At 29.5% G+C, this 27,635-nt stretch overlaps 1 protein-coding gene across 16 annotated transcripts in view; it reads left to right on the forward strand.

Annotated features, from left to right (window-relative positions):
* CASK (peripheral plasma membrane protein CASK) overlaps window positions 1-27,119 on the forward strand; it is an 87,902-nt gene extending 60,783 nt beyond the window's left edge. For 4 of the 16 annotated variants that reach the window (XM_089228482.1, XM_015516660.2, XM_015516663.2 and 1 more), the window contains 14 exons: window positions 19,419-19,619; window positions 20,360-20,524; window positions 21,220-21,294; window positions 21,641-21,670; window positions 22,356-22,454; window positions 22,542-22,680; window positions 22,810-22,851; window positions 22,926-23,003; window positions 23,109-23,225; window positions 23,315-23,425; window positions 24,185-24,292; window positions 24,608-24,786; window positions 25,600-25,788; window positions 26,450-27,119. In XM_089228482.1, the coding sequence (XP_089084608.1) occupies window positions 19,419-19,619; window positions 20,360-20,524; window positions 21,220-21,294; window positions 21,641-21,670; window positions 22,356-22,454; window positions 22,542-22,680; window positions 22,810-22,851; window positions 22,926-23,003; window positions 23,109-23,225; window positions 23,315-23,425; window positions 24,185-24,292; window positions 24,608-24,786; window positions 25,600-25,779 (1,524 nt within the window). In that variant the 3' untranslated portion in view covers window positions 25,780-25,788; window positions 26,450-27,119. The remainder of the gene's footprint in view (window positions 1-19,418; window positions 19,620-20,359; window positions 20,525-21,219; window positions 21,295-21,640; window positions 21,671-22,355; window positions 22,455-22,541; window positions 22,681-22,809; window positions 22,852-22,925; window positions 23,004-23,108; window positions 23,226-23,314; window positions 23,426-24,184; window positions 24,293-24,607; window positions 24,787-25,599; window positions 25,789-26,449) is intronic. The other 12 variants (XM_089228487.1, XM_015516668.2, XM_089228484.1 and 9 more) reach the window with 11 other exon arrangements.
* Window positions 27,120-27,635: the final 516 nt, after the last annotated feature.

Raw genomic sequence — 27,635 nt, forward strand, 5'->3', positions numbered from 1 at the left:
AAAAATAGCTGCTATTGCATGATAAACTATGATTTTGTAAACCGGCGTTTTATACAGGCAATTTCACTACATTTTTGCATGCGCATCACTAGTATAGTATTTAGCCCCTTCATTTATTTTCGTTTAAGCATTATTTCCCGAACCTTCTCCCACTCCTCTTTAGGCTAACCAAAAAAAAAAAATATATAACTTTATAAAAGGGTTTTGAGTGATGGTGCACGAACAAAATAATGTCCTCTTTGTTGTATTCAAATCGAATTTTTTGCCTCTAGTTTTTACGAAAAAAGCTTTTAGACTGCATCGAAAGGTTTAAAAAAAAAAAAAAAATCATTCCTAACAAGAAAATAATCGACGTGACAAACTTATTTTGATTGCACAGGAAAGATTAATTTTGCCGAACCGAATAACTCGCTGCTTATAAATTGATTGATTTGTTTATTCGTTATAGATGCTAATGAGCATCGTCATTTCGATTCTCGGTTAAACAAGTTTTATTTGTTTTATGGACAACATCCGAAGTTTAAAATCGGGTATTTTTCTAATAAAAGTCACTAATATATATATATGTATAATTTAATTTTGATGGAATACTAAAAAAAAGATACTGAAAGATAATGTCTTTAAACATAAATATTGTACAACGTGGGAGGTCTTTAAAATGTTAACAACTTTAAATCTTAAAGTTAATTCAGTAATTTATCTTCTTTAGTTTGATAAAATGTTTTCTCTGTAAAACAATGTTTTTTACTTATATTTCTAAATGGGCCAACGGTGCATTTTTTCCTTAAAATTATTTTTTAATGTTAAATTATTGTAATGTAAAGAGTTGTTAAAAATGATTCTACAAAATAAAATATATTGACTTTATAATTATGTATATTGACTATTTAACGAATTTATTTGTGTTATCATGACTATTTCTATGCTGCTAAATATACAAGTTATTTAAATTTTATAAAAAAAAATTTGATGATTTCTTATAAATAACTAAGAATTAAAAATTGTGAATTATGTTATAACATAATTTTCAATTAGTTTGATGTGTCCTACTTTTGAAATTAACGGTAATTAATAATTAAATAAATTTAATATTGTTTCTCTTTATACAGTATGATTATAATTGTAAATTTTTCCAATAGATATTGAAAAATAAAACACTTAACTGTGTATATTAAAAATAGTTATTTGTGATTGCCTTTATAGATTTTCGTTTACGTTTCGTATGAATTGTTATTGAGATTTTTTTCTGTTATTTGTTTTTATTTAATAATGTATGTATTTTATATATACGTTATATCAAATAAAAGTTGTATAAATAAAGCGTGAACTTTAAATCGAGAACAGTATAATGTATTTAATTTCTCCATTACAATTGAAGAGAATATTTTTCTGATATAGTTTTGAGCGTATTACGAGTAAACTATAAAATGTTAAATTTATTCTACTATACTTTTTGTAAGCTATTGTTGTATAACAATGCTTACATCATACTACAATACTTATTTGATTTAAGTATAAAATGTATAAAAATTAATAATTATTGTGATATGAGGTATTCATTCAAGTGGTATTGATAATGTTATTGTTGATTCTTAGCAAAGCGATTGCTGTACCATGTTTTCATTGTTTGTATTTTGTATTGAAAGAACTTCAATATGCACTGAAAGTTCTCTAGAAGTTTATATATCTCTTTTGTTGATTGAAAAATAACCGCAGATGGCACTTACTAAAACAATTTTTTAAATTATAATTATCCCTATAGGTTATGAAAAATTGAAAACAAAAATATGATATTTTATTAATGAAATAACATTCTAAGTTTGTGAACAAATTTTACAGTCGTATTAAAGTTGGAAATAACTTGTTCAAAGCCTTAAATGTTCAAATACATAATATTTTTATGGAAATTATTAGCTAAAAACCATTAAAATTGCAGTGAATAATCATTGTACTGAGAAGACCGATTTAATTTTAGATTTCTTTTAACTAACATTTTGTAAGCAAATCATTCACGGTTTTCGAAATCCAATAATGGTTTTGTTTGTCTACATAACTTCTTTTTTTTAGTACCTTATCATTTAAAGTATGAAGTATGATAAAATGTATACATTTATTTCATAACTATATTGTTTTTAGATTTATTTTTTGTGTTCCTGTAGTTAAAATATCTTATAAATTCAGTAACATAAATAAATAAAAAACAGAATGCAAAATATCATTACGCAATCAATGGTTATTATGATGCATATTTTTAATATTTATTAATTTTACCTAATTATTAATTAATTTAGCCTAAATTGGTTTGTTTATTTTTAATTGAGTAATTGTTTAGTACATATTTTGTGAACATTTTTACCTACCAGTTCTACCACATAGGTATAATGCTATATATTTTAATTATCTATACATACATACATATTTGTGTCTCTCGGTTGCATAATTTAAACGAATGTTTTAAGTAAAGATGTTTTATTCACTGACGTTTACGCCAAATGAATAACGCAAATCTCTGGATAATGCTATCGACGAGGCACACATATTGAGTAGTGGCGAAATGACAACAAAATACTAATAGTGTATTATATTATATATATGGTGGCAACAAAGCGGCAGCAGATGGCTTGTTTGTCGATTCACAATATGTATGCTTTCTGTCACCATGGAAATGGCACTTGAGCGATAGGGTATACCCTATACATATACTCCGCGTAAATACGATTGGAAAAAACGGAAATCGCCTCATTCTTGTCGCCGTGTCATAACCGGCTCGGGATCCGTCGCCACGACACGACTACTGTGTTCTCGTTTCAATAAAAAGGAGACGAATAAAACACAAGAGACAATATAAGTAATGGCATCGATAAAAAAAAAATAATAATAATAATACGAATTTGGGAAGACGGGTGAAAAGAGTGAGGAAGAGAACGAGAGAGAGTTAGAGGGAATATGAATATATATATAGCGTCAGTATAGTAGCGTATATATGTTATATTATGTAGGAAGATATGTTTCGCTCATTTTTACGATCCGATGTCACTTGACGCTCGTAATGTGAACAAGTATTTATTGCTTCCGGACAAACCAACAAATTGGACGAAAATTTTAACGGATCATAAATTTTGTACCTAACTAGACGTTTATCAACCTATTTTTAAACCGCACAAATTTGACAGTGACGACAATAGTAGTTATCCGCGCATCATGTCGAAAACCCATTGCATTATTTTTCACTTGAGTGACGTACCATTTACATGTTTTATGCATTAATTGTCTGCTTAACAAGTAAAAAGAACACGACTAAACAAAATATTAAATTTAAACTGGTTGGTACCGTGAACTATAAGCATCCGTATAATATGCGTGGAATTCAATAAGCCGAAAATCCCTTGTTCAAATTTTGATGTAAATATATAACTACATCATGATTTAGAAAAAGATCGACTGTCGAATTATCTGATTGAAAAAAAATCGTTCTCATTTGAAAACGAAGGTTTGTGCCACCATCGAATAGTTCGTAAATGGTACGAAAAATCTCGAATATTCTAATAATATCTTAAGCGGTCTTAAAGTATATTTAAAAATTCCTACAAATTCAGACTTTGCATAACTGCATTATATTAAAGGAAAACAGACGGATGAGCACACGCTTGGTAAATTACGCTGTACATAATGTATAAATTGTATACACACACTATGATGAACACCGTTCGTCATAACTCTGAATTAAAACGCATTTTTACTTCTATACATAAATATATACATACAATATACTGTATATATATTATATGCATGCTATACGAGACACGAGCGAAATAAACACCAGAACGCCGCTTGCACCGCACGCTGTGGAGTAATTTCGAAATATGTTTTTCCGTTTGCGAGACGTATAAACAAAAGGATATAATTATTATACTTTCATATATCCGCTGTGTTTTCACCGGGTCTATCCCGTTATTTGTCTCTTGTTGGTTATTTTTTGGCAAATCCCGTGCTATAATGGTCGTCAACAACTCCCTTTTCATTATTACGCTCAACCGGCGGTGTGCGACGATATTTTAGGCAAGTATAAACTACGAATAAAACCGAAAAATGTGTAGTCTCTCCTCCCTAATGTACGACAAGTGCACGGTGGCGGTATTATTATGTTGTTGTATACGTGCGCGTATATCGATGTCGTCGACGAGTAGTTGTGTGGCGATGATTCGAGGATTAAATAATTGATGGCGTTTGCCTTTACCTCCCGGAACACGCGATGTATAAGGTATTAATTCGCTTCTTCTATGCCTAGAGATAGGTATAACGTTTACAAATATCTCGAAACTCAATACTATATATTGTATCGGTAAAGCTCTATTCCGTACGATTTTGATCAAACAATAGATTGTCGAAAAAACACAATAACAACACGATTACGTACGATTGTCTGTGCAATGTGAGTGCCATTTAATATTTATTGTCAATTTGTTTAAAACATAAAAAAATTGTAAAAATGTAAAAAAAATAATTATAATTTAATACTTTGGTATATTTGTTACAAATACTTGACAAATATTTTATTATATTTGTATGAATAAAATATTTGTTTTATTCGTTAATAGTGCAGTGGTCTAAACGTTGTTTGTCAGTTAAGGCTATTTTATTGAAACGTCCTTTAGATGCTGATCTTATTTTTGTGAAGGTCTCTTCTTGTGTTTTCATCAGAACTGATATAACCAAAGGAATAAAAGGGTGTGGACTATGAAACTGCGCATTATATGTTCTATGGAAACTCTATCCGATCCATTTGTTGTATTAACGATGATAAAAAAACAGGTTAGGTATAGTTATTATACCCTGGGTATAGTTATTATAGTATTACCGAGGAATCATCTTCTACGTACGTATGTAATATATAATCAGAAAATAAGCATCCTTTATCTATATTTGGACATATAGATACAAGTTCAACGAATGCATTTTCGATCTCATATAGTAGTAAGAATGGAAACCCGAAAAATAGTTATAACCATGTCAAAATGGTTAGGTAATAAGCTATCACGGGTATAAAAGTCATTTTGTATACAGCTGAATATAATATTTTGGCGCATGATTAAAAGTACCGTCGGCAAAAAAATCTTATGAATTAATTATACATCTTAGATTTTGTTCTGTAGTAATGCGAACGAATAATTTGTTATCGGGTCACCTTTAAATTTAAGTAAATCATTATTACCCATACTTTTGAGTTTGTTCAACCGATTATGTTAAAGGTTTAGGAAAAGTCGAATATATTTGTCGTCGTTTGTCGTACACGGGTTTTCTAATTGACCGTACGTATATCCCAATGCTCGATTTCTGAAATTACGCTATTCACGAGTTCTGTTCGTATAATTTTTATAGGTCGAACAGAAATTGGAACCATTTGCTTTACGCTTACAGTTTTCTCTCAAAACTTATCTTTCGATACTTTGGATTGAATTTTCACAGTGATTATGTTCATTTGTTGTTCGAAGTAAATTTCCATCTGTCACAATGCTACAGTAGCCCAATTTTTGTATGCATAACTATTTTTTAAAACCATCGTTTCGTGTTTATATAAGCCAATATTTATGAAAATTAAGTTACGCAAGTGATTTTCCTTTTTCAGAAATAATAAACTTCACTTCGTCATTGACTTCCATATTATTGACTAAATCAAAATTGTATTAGTATAACGCACCACACTTTAACACTTTACAGTCTTTACACAAAATGACAAAGTTTTTGACTAGCGACTTAGTAAAATGTATATAACGTACAACGGCCAATAACGATGAGAATAATTAAGATAAGATATATCATATCTTATGATATAACAAAAACTTATCTGATAGGTATATATCGCTGTTATACGTTAAATATATAAATGTTACTAAACAGACGACCGGATTTAAAGTCCAATTTTTTATGTATAGAGCTAGATTGTGTTTAATTGGCAGTGGTGCTTTTCGGTAAGTTCACCCAGTACGCCGGCTCCATCATACTGTATAATTGGAGGAACACGGCGACCGGCCAGCAAAATATAATCGTCTGTTTGGACTCTTACTTATAGTTTAAGTATTTGCGAAAAGTACGTAAAACCTTATTAACTAAGTCAAATAGTCAATTACCTACGTAACCTTATGGAAATCTAGCTACATATTGCACCAAACTCTTGGGTACAAAACGTACGAAATCGCGTGTCTTAAAATGTGTATGATCCGTACGCTGATAAGGACCGTAAGGAATCGTGTTCTACCCACATCGTATATTATTATTATTATCTGGATAAAAAATATAACGATACGCTTTGATACCGTATAACACACCATGTCTTATGCATACAAGTGCACATTCGAGTACTGCTTGAAACGCATTTATCAAGTTTCGCATACCACGGCATAGTGCAGTGGTGTGTATGTGTGTGTCGTGTGAGTAGGTTTGCAGGCAAATGCCCGAATGACAGAAACATATTAGGTGAGCTTTTTTTATCACGATGTTATAATTTGATATATTACGTACATATTATGTGTTTCACGTTTTTTTCGTACTCCACTTTCGGTTTAAAGTGTTCGTGTATGTGTTTGTGCCATGTGTGTGCTGCGATGCGACGCGATGCAGTGCAGAAGAATGCGATATATTAATTTAACGGTTTCTACACCCACTATAATGCGTCTATACATATATTATATATTTATATACACTATACATATATTAATATATTATAGTAGTAATAATAATATTATAGATAAGTACCATGGTGTATCATGGTTAGTGTATTCTTTCCGTTGGGAAGTTTTTTTTTAATATCCGGCAACAAAAGTTTTAGTTCAAACAATAAACAAATAAATTGCTGTTATACTACACATACGCACACACATCTACATGTGATATAAGTGATAATGTTGTACACGTTGTTTTGCCTACTTGAAGTGAGCTAGAAAAACGCTATAAAAACATTTGGAAATCAATTTCTATTTGGTATTTGACATTTTTTGTTTTATTATAAAAATATGAATACAATATGTAATAACATTTACTAACGTTAGGAAACAATTTTATCTTAGTTATGTCAATTATTTACTTTGTATAGTTTATTTTCAAAATTTTAAATTCGGTAATCCACAGTCTCTTTTTATTCTGGTTCAAAATATTATGTTAACGATGAAAACCTTCAAATTATTGTCCCGACAAAATAAAAATAACAGCTTTATTCTTTAAATGAAAATATACTTTGCGTATAAAATCCTTTTTTTATTTAGTTCATATTTTTTCCGTAACTGACAGTTATAAATGTATTGAATTAATGGTTAAAAGTTATAAAAGTTGCTTTTTGACATAATATATTGTACTTTTAATTCCATTAATATACAATTTTAGTTCATTTTTTATGACTTTAATTTTATACATTACCTAGTTATAATGACTTAATTATTATTATCAATTACTTATATAGTTCAAATTTAAGAAGTATTGTTTATAAAATTAAATATATTTTGTAATAAGTAATATTAGTTTTTTTTTTTTTACTTTGATCAAGATGGTGGTTTTATGTTAGAATTTTTAGTTTTTTATTTAAATTTTTGTGATTATTTTATAAACATCCTAATATTCGATAATTTAGTTATTGGTATAAATAAATATAAATAAATTTCAATTTTGTATATTCTATTATCGATTGTTATAGTACTTATATATTATCTTTTGCAAAGTAACTTAATTTGAACGTGTCAATAACTAAAAAAACTGATTATTTTAATGAAATACACTATCGTTTGAAAAACAATCGACATTTTCATAAATTATTTTTCTGATGCTCTGCAGGAAGATGTATTGAAAGCTGGACGTCAAAAATACTGGGTAAGACCGTATGGTTGAAAAAAGTATATATTAGCGAGGGTAGGTGTTGTAGCAATGGCGCGTTTGAAGATTATTGCTGTCTCGCGTCGAAACGTAGAATTTTCTCAAAAAAGACCTTGACATTATTACTTGAAAAGTTAATGGGCCGAAATATCCGCCGCCGCCGCCACTGCTCTCATTTTTCTCTCCTTTTCCCCTCTCTCCTTCGCTCCCACTCTTATCCGTATCTTTCCGGAATTTTGGCTTTTAACGATTTGCCACAGACCAGCTAAAACTTAGAGTTTAATGATAATACTTTAGAATCCCTTAATTGAATACGCTGATAGTGTTTTATTTTAAATGAGGAAAAATGTTTATATTTTATTTTAATTTTTTTTACTGCAATACACTTAGTGGCCGCAACTATATTATACATATATATAATATCATTGGTGCGCTGAGACTATTTTTCAATCCTATTCTCATATCCGGGATGTAGGCCTGTGTACCTACATATAAGTATACCGTGTGTTTTCGAAGGAAATCGAACCCCAAGACATTTCCTAAAGCGTATTTTTTCCGTTAAGTTAATGTCTTAATTTTTACTACTCCAGCTATATCGATGCAATGAACCGCAAAGTCGGAAATGAGCGAGCGAGCATCCTCTCTCATTTTCTATCTTTCTGTCCCGGTTAAATGTATAATGTTTATTTCGCAGCCCATCATTATATTCTTGCTATATATGTATAAACATTCATTGAGCTTAGTACGGATCACTAGATTCGTTATACCATGAAATTGGATGGTAATGTTACTTACGGATGGCGTGGTCTTCAATACGTAAGCGCGTAGTGCGATATCCGTACGATCTTGTTTATGTGTGTTACCTAACTAAAGCATAATAATAACTAAAGAATTTTGTAATATATCAGACAAACGAGAATATACATTAAAATTATTAGGTACCTATATATCTACCTAAACAAAAATATTCAATTTAATATTATTTTCAACTTTTTTTTGTACAATATTTCTCATTATTTTTTAGTTTTATTTCTATTCAATATTTATTATGTAGTTATAGATTCCTAGTACAGTAGTACCTACTGTAATGTATCAAAAAATCTCATTATTTTAAAATGTAATATTTGAATGGGTCTTTTAGGTTCTATCGATTAAAATGCCCATCATTTTCTCCTTTTCTGTTTATCTGTTTTCCGATTTAAACCATAATTTACAGATTGTTGGCAAAAAGTAGACTGTTATATATCCTTTACCTCCTTCTACCACCGGACTACAGCCACAACCACCTCCATCCACTACCATTACCACCGCTATCCACTAATGCTCCCTTTCACCGAGCTGCATTAACCCTATTACACGATAAACAACAATACAAAAGTTTTACGTATCCTACGACGGTTATAAAATCGATTTTTCCCGGGGGGGTACTAAAAACCTGATTTCGATTGCTACTTTTTTCCTTTTCAAATGTAAACAATGTTAAAAATTAATTCATATTGTTCAGATGGTCTTGTTAAATATGCAAAGCCCTTTCAATGTAATATTTTGTTATGAAAGCCAGTGTCTGTTAATATGCATAACAAATTTATCATAAAAAAAAAATAATGATGATTGACATTGACATCGTGTATAATATTATTTATCCCCAAACAAATAACCACGATTTTTTGTTAAAAATATTAAAACCATCATTAAATATTCATACTACAATTTTTACTTAAAATGTTTCTTATCATTTATTTATTTATTTTTAAATATTTTATTTTTATAGTGTAGGATTTTTTTATTCGTTGTACATTAGAAATTATTCGAATTACAAAAAAGGTAAACTGTGGATAGTACAAAGTTATGTTGTATGTAACAAGTTTTGTAAATAACAAAAGAAAAAAATCTCATTTTCAAGGAATTTTTTTATGTAATGTTTGTGGAATGTAAACCATTTTATTGATATTGTTAACTTAAAAATATCAACAGCAAAGATTATTAGTTTTTTGTTTATTACATACTGAATGATTTCTAAAACTAAAATTATTCGATTAATATGGTGTTAATTTTGTGTGATTTCCACTAACATTCATAATATGGTTATCGTTAGCAGAATGTTTAAATGTATTGTATAGGTTGGTTTTTCTTCGGATATTTGCGATGTTTTTGATGTCTGGTCCTGATTCATGTTGGTTGAAATGTTGAATTTTTTGAGTTCGTCTGGATATTGGTAGCACTCTAAATAAGTTATTAAGGGTACCGAGTATTAACACATTATTAAATATATATAATATTATAGTGTATTTTATACCTTCCTCTTTTATATTTGAGATTAATAGTGTTAGTCGTAATTAAATTCGAAAAGCCAGTAAAAAAATGTACTTCATCAGCAAAATAGTTTAGGTATAAATTTATAAACAAAATACTGCGGGTGTTGTGGAAAACTTTTTGTCTTGTATTTCACAATAATAATAATTACAATATTATTAGGTATATAAAATAACTTCGAATACCCTATAATTTATTATGTTTTAATATGTGTATGTAAATAATGTACATAATAATTCTTCGTAAACTGGGTCAACCAATGGCCTCCGCTGCCGAGGCTTATTTATAATAAAAAAAAATGACATCGGTTCTCATAAAAATCTCTGCATAACATCGAAGAGATATTATTTTAGTAATTTCTCAGTCAATTTTGGGTTTTAAATATAAAATATTTTTAAGTGCTCGAAAAATTAATTTTTGCAAAAATCAATTTAAAAGTTTTAAATTGTTTTTTCGTTGAGATTTTTTTTTTATTTAATACTATTTTTAAATGTTGATCATTACTTTTAATTTCATATTCTGAGCAAAATGTTTTTTCTGAAAAATGTGCTTTACAAAACATAACAACTAATATTTTATTATTTATAAATATCAAAACTTTAGATAAAGTTAAGTGAAGTGGTTGGGGGTACTCGCTGTTCATCTAAACTTTAAATGCTTATAAATAACTAATTATTTTTTCAACGTTTGATATTTATTCACAACATTTGCTTATATATAAATATAATATTGCCTTCGAAGTATGAAATGCAAAATATAGGATGCCATAAAAAAAAAAGTTTGACATAGATAATATTATGCAGTCTGTTGGGGACTCGTCTTGCTTCGTTTGTCTCCGGTGGACGGATTTTTTATTATTAATTGTGCATTTTCTAAAGATCATTTCTCGCTTAAAATGATTCCTAATGGATCTTTGTTTAATAACATATAGTTTTAGGTTATTCTAAACATAATAAGTTACCTAATCATCGAAAGTAGTATAATGACTAACAAGTTAAGACTTTCAAGGGTTGTTGTTCAATATTAATGCAGTAATGAATATGATATGAGTTCCTACGACGGCTTGTATCTTGTGTGTGCATATATATTTAATATGCATACGAATTTCTGGTAATCAAAATTAAAAATAATTAATAGTATAAATAAATCAGCCCACGAACGCATACCTTAGAAATAATATGCAAATAGTTTCCCCGGAAACAAATCCGAAAATTCTACCAGAGAAAAAAAGAAATCTTCTTGCATGTATAAAAAACAATCGTTCTCTATCGTGCAATTGGTTTACAGGTTTTTGTTATCACGTCCGTTTAACGTCCACTCGCGTCGACACCATCTATGCTTCAATTGAAACCGGAAATGTATGTGTATAATAGCGGTATTTTGGGGGACGATATAACGATATATATTTATGTATGTACGTCGCTAACTGCAATTTATACACGACTGGTCTGTATGTATAACTATTCCCTTAATACGTTTCAGGGACTAATTTCCTCTCTCCAATGTGTTCATATTCTATATATATATACGTGTGATAGGGATGCTCCACGCGCACCACTATATAGGTATCCATAACACTCCGACGGATTCCTCTCTCCCTCTCAATTCTACATCGCCTACTTCACATTCACGTATCATATATATGTAGCGGTATATGGGCATTGGCCAGACTGACCGGCACGACCAATTCCACGTAATTTATATGTTTCGGATTAAATGTCGGTGTGGGTTTTTTTCTATTTTTTTTCACACCCCCTTTTCCCTCCGCAATCCCATGACTTGGCTCTCTCGTAGTTTTATTCGGCGATTTGTTACAGTGTGTTGGACCATTACGCATTGGTCGAAATGCAGCTATTATATATACCGACATCGTTACAACTACCGCCTATATATATATATATATTAATTATACGCACACATAATATGTGACATAACGATCTGGATCTTTTCCGTGTTATAACACATATATAAATATAATTTAGAAAGATTTATTATTGTTGTGCAATAATTTATTATTACCAGCGTGTTATTGTTTATTGTGAAGTAAATCAAAAACATGACTTACCCTTATGTTATAATAAACATATATAACTATGTATATTATGCAAGGTGATTCACCAAGAATGCTTACTCCTATTTTTATTCTATGAATAATGTATTTATTCAAATTTTGATTTTTGGATTTTTTAGTTATGCTTAAAGACTATATTTTTAAATTCTTGATACATTCTGTGCTACTATTAAAGCGTATTCTGTGGTGATACGTTCTTGAATACTTCTTACGTGAGATTCCCCACCCCCTCCTTTTTCCACTGCGGTTTATTTAATGGATAATTTTTTTCAATAATTTGATGTACCAAATTAAAAATAACGCTGAATATTTTATTTATTAAAACATTTATACCATGAAAATAAAAAAATTTAAAAATGGTCTTACAAAAAATATTAGATCTAGTTATTATCTTACTTGGTTTTTTTTTCAAAGTATAGTGTTATCATTACTCAAATAGTCATAATATACTTTAAATCTATTATCATAAGCATATTATTCTTATTACATAATATCAATTAGCTAAAAAACTACTCATTTGAATTTGGATTTAACGTCAACATTTCCATAAAAATTATCCGTTTAAAAATGTATAGTAGTTGAAAAGGGGAATCTGAATTTTAAAATAGGGCCTTTAATTATATTTAAGAATTCTTAAACCTAGATTTTGAATAACTACAAAAAGGGAGTAAATATTTAAAACAGCTTTTTATTATATATATATATATATTATTATAGAGCAGATACAATCTTTATCTTATCATAATTTATAACTAATTAAAAATATTGTGAGCATAATAGTCGATTAGACAGTATAATATGCCATAATACATTTTAAACATCTAAAATTTTTTTTTTTTTACCTCAAAAATTAATCAGATACAAGGGAGTATAAAATATACAATTTTCTCAAATATTTTAAAGAACATAAATATTAACAATTACTTCTGAACATCCTTTTATTTGGCATAGATTATTTATACGGTGTATATTTTGTATTTTATACATATATTGTTATTTGTTTCATCCATTAAACAGATTATTTTCTTCAATAGAAAAAATTACATATTTCATATACAATTATTACTAATTTAGTAATATGCAAATATAAACAGCTGAGTACTTATATTAGAATATTTATAATTTTCAAGGAAAAATGTTTATAAATTATGTTTAGCCATTCAACATATATTATATAATAGTACAGCTTATATTATTATAATACTTATTTAGTGAGATCCACGCCCTTCTATTTCATTCCCATTCGCATAGAATATTTTATGTACGGCGTTTTATCATGTAATAACTTTTCCATTAATGTTTTCATTAATGAGCTTTCTAACCCCCCACAATATTTTTATCAAAAATACCATCTGTACAAGGTTTCTCCAAGTTCGTGTCATACTACCACAGCATTATATAAAAAAATGCGAATTACGTTTTTTATCCGCTACGATGAAATATATCACGGCACATAGTAGAAACATAGGTGTATATAAGCACCGTTTAATTAAAATTGTACACACGAGTAGGTACCTGCCAATAAAAAGCCCTCAACATAACATTATATAGTTAGTATTTTAATTATTAAAATTATTATTTATTATTTCAATGATATAATCAATAATAACTGTGAGACTGAGATATTTTCTCCGTTTAATTTATTTTCCTAGTGTACTAATATTATTATTTAATACGTACCAACACATTTTCCCCTGCTCTTTTCATTATATATTTTTATGTTAAAATGAGTAAGTTAAAAAAGTTACAGTCGTAAAAAAACTCATTTATAATAAGTATATTATGGCTAATGTTGTTATTTTATAATATGAGTGCATGACGTATGCTTTTATACGTTTTATATTATACATACGATATACATACGAATTATAATAGTACCTATGCTGATTTTTATAGTATAATATAATGTTCTATTATTTATTAATAAACAGTGCGCATGTTTTAATGTTCTAAAATTGTAAATAGTTTTATCGCATTTTAATAGGCAAAACAAATCATATGACTCATTAATTTTATATAATTGTTAATTGAATGGAAAATAATCTATATTGTATATTATTGTATATTCACCAATGACACAATATGCCTAAGTATAAATTTTTATTTTTGGTCAAGATTATTTGCTTAACATCGTTCACGGATTTTTTTTTTTATAATAAATCACAAATTATTCCTTAATCAGTTTTAATATTTTCTTTTCAAATGTTAATTTTTATTCTATTGATAAAATGATATTTTCGATACACTATTATCTAATTATTTCTGTAAACGTAAAATATTTTTAAACTATTATTGTTTGTCCTCATTTTATTTAAAATTGTAGTACTAATTTAAGTTCTATAATTTGTGCCATACGAGTATATATCATCAATTATTTCTATGTGGTTTAGTTTAAAAATATAAAATTATAAATGTATGAAAAAACATATATTTATTAAACTTATAGGTATGAGATTATAATAAATACCATTTTTATTTAAGATGCAGATAGTTTATCACAATATTTTTAATGCGTCTTTATATTTTTGTAATTAAATAGTTAGGTATATGATTTTTTTTTTTAAATATGTTTTACTTTTAAACAACATTTTCATAAAACCACTAAAAAAAATTCCAAAATTATATTATAAAATAAAAAGTAAGAAAATCACAATGTCGAGCATTCTATATAACTCAGTTTTTTTTCGCTACGAATTTGGTAAATATAGACTATGATTAATGTTAAAATATGTAATTTAGTTTATGTCAATAGTACCATTATAATAAGAAGTGTGTAAGCCAAAATTATAATTTATGAAATCATCAACACCGTTACTATAGTTACTATAGCGACGAAATTTGGGACGGACTGACATCATGACTGGCATATAAAGTGTATTCTATGCCTAGGTAGTACCTATTTGAAACTTGTGGAACGTTTTAAAAAATAATAACAAATTTACGTCGTTCTGTGCAGTGTGTAGCGAAGTAGAAGGGAAAACGTATACAATTAACCTTGTTAAAATAATGGGCCTTTTTTTATACTTGCCTTGGGAAAAATTAATTTCACAGTAAACATGTTCAAAAGATGTGTGAGACTCGGTATGATAGAGGCAAAAACGGCAAAATTGTATACCACCGACTGTGGCAACGTAATAAAACTGTGTATGTACCTATGTGTATTGCGACCCAAAGAACTGGTAATAAAAATATAATAATAGATTAAAATTAAAAAAGAGAAAATATTATGTATGTTATTGTAGAATTTTTTTACACACATAAAGCGATGTAATTGTTAAGTTAATTTGAAAGCTAGTTCGTATCATGTGTTACTATATTATAATTATACAACTATACAAGTATACATAAAGGTGACTTATTTTATAAATTATAAATTTCAGCTTAGGTATTATTACTATATTGTGTTGCGTTATCTGAACAGGTGCTTATTTCTATTGTTATATAATATCATATTTCGTAACCAAACAATAATATTATGTACTAATATAATTAATTAAAAAATACTAATTTATTTTAATCGTCTTTAACAACATTTATGATGTACACACGATTGGTATAGGCATAATATTTATGATATGGGTACGTCTACGTATTTCAACTTTATGTTCGGAGCGGAACCCATTTTCATCGGCACACAAGAGTAAACAATTTTAAACGCTTACGTTGAATAACACCCTGCGATTTACATAATTTAATTCCTAACTATTTTGTAAGAAAGCCAATCAATCATATCGTTGTACTTAAAACCGCGCACTATTATCCTTTCGACTGAGAACAAATATTCGTCATACAATTTCCTCAAACGCGTGTCCAAAAAGGTAGAAAAGTGTCCAATTTAGTACCCCCTACCTTCTATCGAACAATAGACGCGTTGACATACATATGTATATAAAAAAAATCATCTATTCAGATACAATAATATACTATTGGTGAGAGAGAAAAATGTCAACGATACATGTTGAGCAAGTGCTATACGTATATAATAAGACGGGTTGTACGTATAATATCTAAGATTACATCCCCGGATTCGTGTGTCGCGTAGTCGTGTATAGTTAGTCGTTGACGTGGTTCTAACAAGAAGAAAAAAAATCGTTTGCCGACCTGTTTTTTCCACCACCTCGAACCGAAAACGCTTTCGTCGGGTGGTGCCACTCGGCGCACACGTACACACACACACATTATATTCACCGGCAACAGAGTGATGTGATTGATGATAGTATGGTGCGTTTCGGGTCTATATAATAATACATATGATAACGGCGGCGGTGCAGAGGAAATCTAATTGAATCGCCGCCGTCGTCGAGGTGGAGGAAAAAAGCTGCAGACTTTATAATATTTTCTCGGAGGCCGCCACCGCCGTTCTTTCGGCGTTTTCCCCCTCGTCGTCTCGTCGTCGTCGTCGGCATCCGTACGAACCACGGTTCGACGAAAACTGGCGCGAGCTATCCGTCGTACGGACAACCGTAGTTGAATTATCTCATCCATTTTATTATTAGCTATATTGTGCACGCGATCGGAACGATTCTCTATAAATAGACGACGACTGACCCACTTTTATGTTTGTGTTTATTGTTTTCATTCTTCTCGGTTATTTAAATTTTAGGTTGTATAATAGAATATCACGCAGTATTAAAATATTATATTGTTAAGGCAGAACTTTTTTTTATACATAGATACATACAAATATATTACACCTTTTTTAACGTTCAAAGATCGGCAAGAAATGTGTTTGAATGTTTTAATTTATATAATATATATTGTTTGAAGTTTGAAAATGTATTGCTTGCCCCTTGGTAGTTGGTGTGTCGCGGTGTTTGGCTTTAGTCAGTGACGTATTCTGAATGCCAGCTACAAACGGTTCCACTATATAGTTCTCGTATACAAAACCTTGCCACACGTACTTAATCGTACCCTCCCACACGGTAAAAAGTCCACGTTCGTCTCTATAATATATATATATATATATATATATATATTTATGAATGGTCTGCATGTTGTCGTCCACTATTTTATTGACGTAATTGAGAATATTATATGTATATTTGTGATTATTATAGTTGATGCAAACAATTATGGACATAATATTTCATAAAAACTATGTGATATGACAAACGTCAGAGACTCATTTCAAATTATTTTAATTAAATTTATTTTTAATCCATACAAAAGGATTAAAGTTATAATGCATTAAAAAAACGAATTTATAATAACTGGTATGGCTTTATATATGTAGGATCTTTTAACTTTTATTTATTTTTATTTTTAATACCACATTTTACGCGTATAGTGAAATATGTTTTTTATGATAGGTAACTGAAACAGGTGAAAAGTACATATTTTACTAAACATATGGAAAAGTATACATTGAAAATATTAGAGTTGGAGACAGGAAGAGAGGTTGCTAGAAAACATGTTTGAAATAAAAAGTTGTCGTAAACCTACACTCTAAAATTCTTTTGTATAAAATAGTTTATGCATTCTTAAAAATGCTTGGACAGGTTACAGTCACACTTCGTTTACCATAGCACAAGTCAGTGCCGTATTATATTCTCAGCACTTAATGCTATAATAACTTTAAAAAGACAACAAATATATGCTGTAAAAAAATTTCAGGAAGAAATGCCTAAATAAAAATATAACACTCATACATTAATTTACATTCGTGCATAGGTACTATTAAAAACCGTTAAAGATAATAGTTTAACAAATATTCTCAGTTTAACAACTCGTTATTTCAAAATAATAAACAATTTTCAGTTATCTATTTTAAAAATTATATTTAAAAAATTTAAATGCTCCTAATTTTTCTAACTATAGTGTGATCTAACTGCTTTAACTGAAATATATTTTATACATTTCTAGTACCGTAAAAATAGTCATTCGATTTCCACGGTCGTAATTGAAGCGTTGTCACTTAATTATTACCTAATAGATGCATTATACAAGGATGAATTTTTTATGTCATACAAAATATAACTAAAACATAAACTATGTTAAGATTAGAAATAATAGAATGGTGTTTATGTCTAAACACAGACTATGGTAAATAGCTTATTAAAGTAATAATATAAGTTTAATAATGTTCATAATTCTAAAATACTTAGTTCTCTATTAACTGATTAAGATTTATATCCTTTTTTCGTATTTTAAAGTGGTTGTGTTTGTATAAGCTGATAAATTTCGAATTAAATAAAAGTGTTATGTTTCTTTATTATATACTTAGTTAATTAATGTATAGACTTAAATTAAAATAATAGTAAATGGTTTATATATGATGGTTTATTTACTAATTTGATTGGTCTAAAAATATGTGTATAGTGTATACTGTATATGTATACATATTACATATAATGTGTACTATATAGGTGATTTTTACTTGCACCTTTCCAGCAAAAAGTATTTAGCCGTTATCAATATATTCTTGTATAAATTTATAAGTTAATCAATCCACTTTTCTATTGTAGTTATAATTATTAATTACCAAATAATAATTAGACAGTTGAAAAACTTTACTACATAATGTTCGTGATTTAATAGAAAACTTATGTATGTAGGTACCTATATCATTATTTATGATATTCTGACTAAATCCTTGACATATAGAATATCAAATAATAATACACTAAACATTAATAATTCATACTTAGCCGAGATGTAATTTACAATGCGCAGTATTATTCAAAGAAAGTCTCTTGGGAGAAGACGGGGTTGTTTTAAAACACTCCCTAGAGCATTGATTATATATGAGTTGTTGTGTTCTATAAATGTCCGAACAAGACAATAATTTCGGAAATTGTTCTCAAGAATTTGTAGTTTTAAACTCGATTACATATAAAGTTGTTAACGTGGCATAGGTCCAATTAAATGAACCTTAATTCCCTAGTAATGTGTCCTGTGCATTGTATTGTCTTTGTGGAATAATGTAAACGCATTGAGATTTATTGTATATTGTTATTACTTATTATATAGTTGTTATTTAATATTTATTCAACATAATTTTTGAGGTTCCCAATTCCAGAATATACGTACACCACTTCACTAAAATATGACCCCAATTTTAACTAAAACATCGGGAAATGTTAATAGTTTTATAATTTACATTATAGTCCAATGGCCATAGTTGCCGCAAACTTAAAAACAAAAAAATTACATTATGATTAATATAATGTTACAGTCGTTAATGCAAACCCATGACGTAGCGGCTCACGAGATATTCGGCGAAGAAGCTGTCCGTGTGACGCCGCCGTTGGTGTTGCCGTATCTGAACGGCAATGGCATTGATGACGGCGAGAACGGTCTGGACGACGACATCGAACCCGAGAACGTTACGCGGGTCAGACTTGTACAGTTTCAAAAAAATACCGATGAGCCAATGGTATGTGATTTTCGTTTATAATTTTACCTAAGTGTACAATAATATATTATATAATAATGTGACTTATCTCAAGAAAGGTAAATAAATTAATGAATAAATTCAATGAAAAAAAAAAATTTATAGAAACATTCTAGGATGGAACACTTGTGTTTTGGAAAATCAGAAAATGTAGTTTATTTTCACATCAGGCCTCTCGATATGGGTCTCTAAATGTTACTTATTAAAGTCTGATATTCGCCTGATTTATATACAAACTTAACACTGTTTTAATCACTCAACTTAAACAATTTAACTTTTTATTAAAACTTAATATTTCCTGATAATATTGAATTATACATAAAGTAACTGTATATTGTATTGAGTGGTTTCAAAATGGCACATTATGTCATGGTTATAAACGTGACATATGTCAAGAGAGGCCCGTGGTGTACATTAGTCAACTTCTATCGATTAGTTTCAAAATATTCGTACTGCATCAGAGACATTGGCCGTTTTATCACAAGTAATATAATCAAGCATTATAATGACATTTTTTCAAATACCTAATCTAAATGTTTCCGAATTGCCCAATCTCACACCAATAATCTACAGATATGAACTATATAATACATATATAGGTATGCTTAGTAACTTTAATTCAAAAATATTTATTTTTGTGTTGGCCAAATTGGTGGTAAAGTTATTGTGTAGTACAAATACATAATGCTATCAAAAAATAAACACGAGAATTTCGTTTTTAGGGTATAACTTTGAAGATGAACGAAGACGGTAAATGTGTGGTAGCGCGCATAATGCACGGCGGTATGATCCATCGTCAAGCCACTCTGCATGTAGGAGACGAAATCCGAGAAATCAACGGTATATCGGTTGCTAACCAGTCTGTGGGAGCGCTTCAGAAGCTTTTGGTAAGTAAAATTGTTTGCTTGTTCCCTAAATATTTGGGTAAAAGTCTCCCTCGTGTCCAAGCAAGAATTGGATTTTTCCTTACTAGGTGCCTAAGTATGTCTCTCTCTCCCCCCTCCTAGTCCCATAAAAAGGTTCACACGACTTGATAATGGAGTATACCTAAATTTATTTTTTAGCATTATTATTATTCATTGTTTCATAGGGGTAAAATGTGTAACAGCATGATTTAATGTGACACTCTCGTGCGCCCATATATGGGAATAAAGTACTCGAATGTCGGAGTGCGCGTACCTACAGAGGCGGGGGTGCAGTATTTAATTAATTAAAAAGTATACCTATAGGTCGTGAAAAAAACTACTCATTGTTTTAAAGCCATTGTTTGTATACTATGATGGAGGTGACCTTTCATAATCGTGGGGTCGTGTAATTAAGTAACGTCTATATAAAACGCTAAATAACATTCTCACCGATGACATATTATAATATAGTATATATAATATATACGCTACGAAGGTATCAGCTATAAAAGTCTGATTTTCCCCCTTAAAGTTTTCATTGAATTAAACAAACTAAAAAATCCTAAGGTATGCACACGGGACTCTACCAACGTCCGCACACTCCGTATTCTTCTATATTTACCTCACTAATTTATTGCAAAATTGTATTCAGACATTTTTATGTTTCATTTGTTTAGAGAGAAGCGAGAGGATCCGTCACTTTTAAGATAGTGCCGTCCTACAGAAGTGCACCACCACCGTGCGAGGTACAAGTAAGCCCAAGTGTACTCTATCCGGTGTTGGCCAAATTAAAAAATCATCCATCCATCGATTAATGTCATCTGTACACGGAAGACATTCAATCGATACATTTTTTTTTTTACTACATATTATACCATTACTATCATCATTATTATCAAATATTATATGTTGTATAAATTTAAAAAATGTCTTATATATTCATAAATAATTTTTCTTTTAAAATTTGGCCTACGTCAGAAATAGAACTTTTAATATCAAACACACTGTGTTTACAGTTTGTGTAACTTATTAAAATTAACTTGTTTCCATATATTTTGATATTATTTTATCTTATTTTTAACTATTGCTCACACGTAGTTGTTCAGGATAAAGCCATTACCTGTCATTGTAAGTACCTATATACACATTTTATCATCTTGTTAGAATTTATGAAGATGTTATATCGTCGAGTATTTGCTTATATTATTCTCTATTAGTTTCATTGCATTATTATTCAAACGTCAATGTATTACGTAGTTAATTCCATTTATTTCAAAACCAAACCATTTCTTATGACAGTCGTATTTATAACCGAGTTTCTTATATTTGGTCACTTTTTTTAAATATTTATTTATTTTGCTTTCCCCGAGTAATAGTTTCAGTGATTACTCTTAGTATAAATCAAAATCCGAATTAGATATTTTCTAACTAGATTTTTTAATTTAAATTACGTATTTAGTCGTTGAGTAATTGTTTTCATTAATCATAGAATATATTTTATTTATACAATTTCATTTAATCGTAGACTTTGTTAACAATACAGTAGGTAGTAAAATAAACATTTTTATTTATTATTATTATTATTAAAACGTCATCAATATATTTTATAATTTTAACACAAAGCAAATTAAGTTTATCTGTATTCTAAAATAGTTATAAATGTATTGATTATTATTTAAAATATGTCTTTCAATTATCTATTATTATAGTTATATATTTATAATAAAACCAACTATTTTTGATTTAATTAATAAAACATAATTATTTATTTATTTATCCAACCACTCTTTCCGTATCGATATGTTTTCCATAGATATTCGTCCGTGCTCAGTTCAGTTATGACCCGCTTCAAGACGACTTAATACCATGCGCACAGGCTGGCATAACGTTCAATATCGGTGACATATTGCAGGTATGTAAGTCGTTAAAGTTACGCTGATCGATGGACCGACAAAATTCCATTATTAAATTTTTATCTGACATTTTTTTTTTTTTTTAGATAATCAGTAAAGACGACCACCATTGGTGGCAAGCTCGAAAAGACAATTCTGCCGGTTCAGCTGGCCTAATACCATCGCCAGAACTCCAAGAGTGGCGCATCACCTGTAAAGCTCTAGAAAATTCCAAACACGAACAAGGTAAATGATTACAATACAAATTGTTATCTATGGTTCTCATGGTTTTTCGTGTGACTTGGTTTTTTTTGTGTGTTCCTAAAATATGTGTTGCTTGTGTGTTTCTATTTTATAACTTTGCCGTATCAAAAGAATCCAGTTGCTCGTCGCACGAAGGGTGTGACGGTACCACCGGTAAGGTTTTTGCTTCTCGTAATTTAATTGATTTTGCTTTTTAAATACTAATTATAATGTACGATGTATTTTAGAGCGATTGTTTCTAGCAATATGTTATATTACTGTTAAAGTGTTAACGCATTATCATGTAATAGATATATTTTTTAAAGGTACCTATGCTCATTTTTTTTGTACCTATTATCGATTATTTAACATAATTGGGATAAGAAGTATAATCTGTCAATGTTTTAAGAATTATTTGATTTTTGTTGTAGTTAATTGCTCAATATTCGGTCGTAAGAAAAAATTAAAAGAAAAATATCTCGCTAAACACAATGCGGTATTTGATCATATCGACTTGGCCACATACGAAGAAGTAGTCAAACTACCATGTAAGTGTTATTATTTTATTCGAGTGACATGCTTTTACGATTTAATGACACTTATGTAAGGTGCACTATAACTGATTTCTGTATTTCAGCATTCCAACGCAAAACGTTAGTCCTTCTTGGCGCGCACGGTGTCGGCCGAAGGCATATAAAAAACACGATCATTCAAAAACATCCAGACAAATATGCTTATCCAATGGCTCGTAAGTCGACTGGGTAGATCACGGGGGAGAAGGGGTGGTTACTGGTACATAGGGTGTTAATAACGAGAAATACAGGGTGATTCTTTTAAGTGGGTACACTAATTATCTCGAGAAGTATTTACTTTTTTTCAAAATATTTTTTTACGTGGTTTCAAGTTTTTAAAAAACCAACGTGTTTATTAAAAAATTATATTTTTAAATATTTTTTATCCTTATAATTTTTTTAAGTTTTTTACTTTTTTGAATGACAACATAGAGTTTTAATTTCATATTCCAAAGCAGAATATTTTTCTAAGTATTTTGATTCATAAAAATCGAATTTAGGACTAGTAGTTTTTGAGTTATAAGTATTTAAAGTAGTTCATATTGGAAATAGTGTCAATGGAGGACTCTCCCTTCCCTCAAGCCGTCCAGTCTGGTAAAAATTGTTATCCAAATTACTTATTGTATTTATGTTATACAGATTGTATATTTTTCTTTTTTCTACTTTAATAAAAAAAAAAAGTATTTAAAGTTTAGATTGGCAGAGTGGAGTGGTACGGGCAAGTAAAAAACTTAAAAAATGTTTAAAATATATAATTTTTTAATAAAAACGTTGGTTTTTTAACATTTTGAAACCATGTAAAAAAATATTTTGAAAAAAGTTAATACTTTTCGAGATCATTAGAGTACCCACTTAGAAGAATCACCCTGTATATTGCTAATATTATGAAATGTTTGTATGTTATTTAATGTGACTAATAATTCTTTACGGCTTAGATACCACGAGACCGTTGAAACCTGGTGAAGAGAGTGGGATAGCCTACTATTTCGTTACTTATGACGAAATGATGACCGACATAAATGCACACGAGTACTTAGAATATGGTAAGTTAGACATATATCCTTATTATATGACATGATATTATATATCATGTATGCACGTATTAGCTCCCGGACAATGTATATATAGAATTATGGCATATGAAGTATACGCTTATTGTTATCGTGTATCTAACGATTTCGAAAACGAACATTTTGATATTTTCGAGACCTCCAGATTCGCGACTTTGTTTTAATTAAAACATCACCGTAAGCTATAAACGCGTTATCGTAGATGTCCACGTGAAATATTGTCCGGAGTTATGTTTTTAATCAATAATAGTATGTTTTTCCTACGAGTGGATAACATGAACTGTTAAGTAGGCACCCACGACGACGCCATGTACGGTACGAAGCTGGACACGATAAGGAAGATTCACCACGAGGGCAAAATCGCCATTTTGGACGTCGAGCCGCAGGCGCTGAAAATATTGCGGACGGCTGAGTTCGCGCCGCTGGTCGTGTTTATCGCTGCTCCGCCGCACCGATCGCTTACCGACGTGAGTGAAAAGTGAAATTTATACATGCCATTTACAAATTGTAGAGCCACGTCGAACCATATAGGGGTGCCCCCTAGATATTATAATTATTGTGTGACCCACCCATCGACTGGACTGTCCGTTGAGTGCAGGGCAATCCATATTGTAAATTTGTAACCCAATAGATTATAGGTACCTGCTAACGATGGCGAGAAAAAGTCGTGAAATGGAATTGATTCTAAAAATCGCTGACGTAAATTATTGATGAAAATGTTCGGTTATAAAACAATTGAATGCCTTCCTTATATTTTTACCAAACTAGCCAGCCTTTTTCGGTCTACTCATCTCCTTAACACGTAGCTCAGAGAACTTTGTATACGGTCGAACACGTATAATTACTATTGACTTTCGATCTAATCATTGACATTCGTATATTGTAGTGGGTTGGATTTTTGAATTTTCGCTAACTTGAGTTAATTTTTACTCAAAAATGTTGAACTTAAAAATTTAAATTTAATTAAAAACCGATCAAGGTGGTATAAGGGTGAGTAATAGTAAGCATAAGTGAATAAAAATAGTATTCTATAGTGATATAGATATTTATATTTTATAAACTACAAATTATATTTATGTTATAGTATAAATATCGAACTCGACCTTTTCTAACTGTTCGAAATGTTTGAGTTCGAACGAATCTCGGTTATTTAATTTTCAATGAAAATCGATGTCTTCGAATTTCTATAAGCTTAAGAACCAATCCCAAAATTATATTATCGCTTAATATAGGTAGGTATATACTATAGTATAATAATAATATAAATATTTGCGTTTCAGTTCGACGGAAGTTTAGAAAAACTCGCCAACGAATCCGAACTATTACAGCGGGCGTATGAACATTTGTTCGACATCACTATCGTTAACGAAGACATCGAAGAAACCATTGACGAGTTGGAAAGGGTAATGGAACGAGTGCACACAACACCGCAATGGGTACCTGTAGCGTGGGTGTATTAGAATTTAAATGTGAGTATGCATACATCGGCCAATCATTGAATTTCATTTTATTCAACCATTCGAATTTCAAATAATTTCTACTTATTACGATTTTTTGAAGCGCAAGAGTGACATTAAAAAATACCTTTTATTTCTCAATTGTTTAAATAACTGGAATCGGCCGATTTTGCGTTGTTTATTGAAGTATTAAATTTATTATTTTTTAATTGTCTATTTATTATGATAACAACACTAATAAAAAACATTTAGGACGTTTAAAGCACGGCACAGAGGTCATCAGCCCAACCTATTCATTCTGATTCCCCTCGCCACTTTCCTGCTATTATATAGTTAATTCAAAACATAGATTCCCAAAAAGGTTCACGCCTCTCGTATTGAAAACACTTTTATGTGCTCTTTTTTTTTAGTAAAACTGACCATGGAATAGTGATTGTATTATATTTATATTAGACGCAATCGTTTGAATTATTCAAAATTTGTTTTTTTTTTTTTTTTTTGGTGGGAGGGGAAGAGTTGTAGGTGATTCTTAGTTATTTCATTGTTCATTCCCAAGTAGCGTAATGCTATTGTTACGTCACTGGTAAAATTATGTTTAATATAGCTATTATTATAAATAATACAGTATAATAAAAATAAATTACTTAGTGTTATTCATTATATTTTTTTTCAGGCTATCAACAATAAACTAACATAATATGATCTTTAGTGTCACCAACATGAAATCGGTTCAACATTTTGTACATTGAAAAAAATCTGATTCATACTTAACACATAGATCTGCAAATTTCTGTACCCAATTTGGTTTGTTAAATTAATTTGTTTTTCTTTTGTAATATTAGCGTTAAGCGGTAAATAATCACAGATCTCATTAATTTATATTAATATATATATTTTTTTTTTATTAGAAACGAAAGGCGAGTGTTTATTACGTTAATTTTTTTTCTCCAAATTGTTAGGTCTATGTTTTGGGTCCAATAATATTATTATGTTAACGCAACTAATACACACGCCTAACACCAACATTCCCCAATAATCATTTGTTATTACTATAGCAATATTTTGACAACTCATTAACATTTATTATTTTAAACTCTACTGTAAGCTACATAAATTAATTTATTTTGGTATCTATTAAGTTGATCCGAAAAATCAAAATATTATCAATAATATCATACTTGTTGACTTATTTAGTCGCTATTTTGTTGTTACAATAATTGTATTGCTCGTGAGAGTATTTTCTTTATAATTAAATATGGATTATACATAGTTACTCATTTTGTTAGTGACTCATTGTAGCTTCTATTGAAGCTTTTTTGACTTAAATAACAATGTACAGAATACGTTGCCTACTTTATTTCGTCTGAATCATTCCTATTCCTTTTTTGATTATCTTACAGTTGCTTGAACATTCGACACTATACATATTATACCGACATAGATATTGTTTGGTCATTTGCACACGCTACAGATGATGTACCTACACACCGTATATCAACTGTCGAGGTACTGTTTCTGAAAAAGTATACAAACTTTCAGTAACTATTTGTTTGAACATGTAACTAGTATACTCTCATAATGTTATGCACATTATTGTTTCTACCACTTATGTTTTATAATATTATACCCCCGTGATTTATTGTACAAATTTGTCCTACTATAAAAGAGAACTTGGTTAAAAGTAATTTGTAAGAAGTTTATTAGATAATAATGACAAGTAAATAATATCAAACAAGTTTAAATTGATTTAGCAAATGACCGAAACTTTCAGAGAGCAACGTTTTACATAAATGTATACATTTATCTAGCTTGTGTTGAATAAGTAGTTTGAACACAATATATCTAATACCTACTATAAT

The sequence above is a fragment of the Diuraphis noxia genome, unplaced genomic scaffold, assembly GCF_037042655.1.
Source record: "Diuraphis noxia isolate RWA-SAM2 unplaced genomic scaffold, SU_Dnox_SAM2 contig0005, whole genome shotgun sequence".
Classification (NCBI taxonomy): domain Eukaryota; kingdom Metazoa; phylum Arthropoda; class Insecta; order Hemiptera; family Aphididae; genus Diuraphis; species Diuraphis noxia.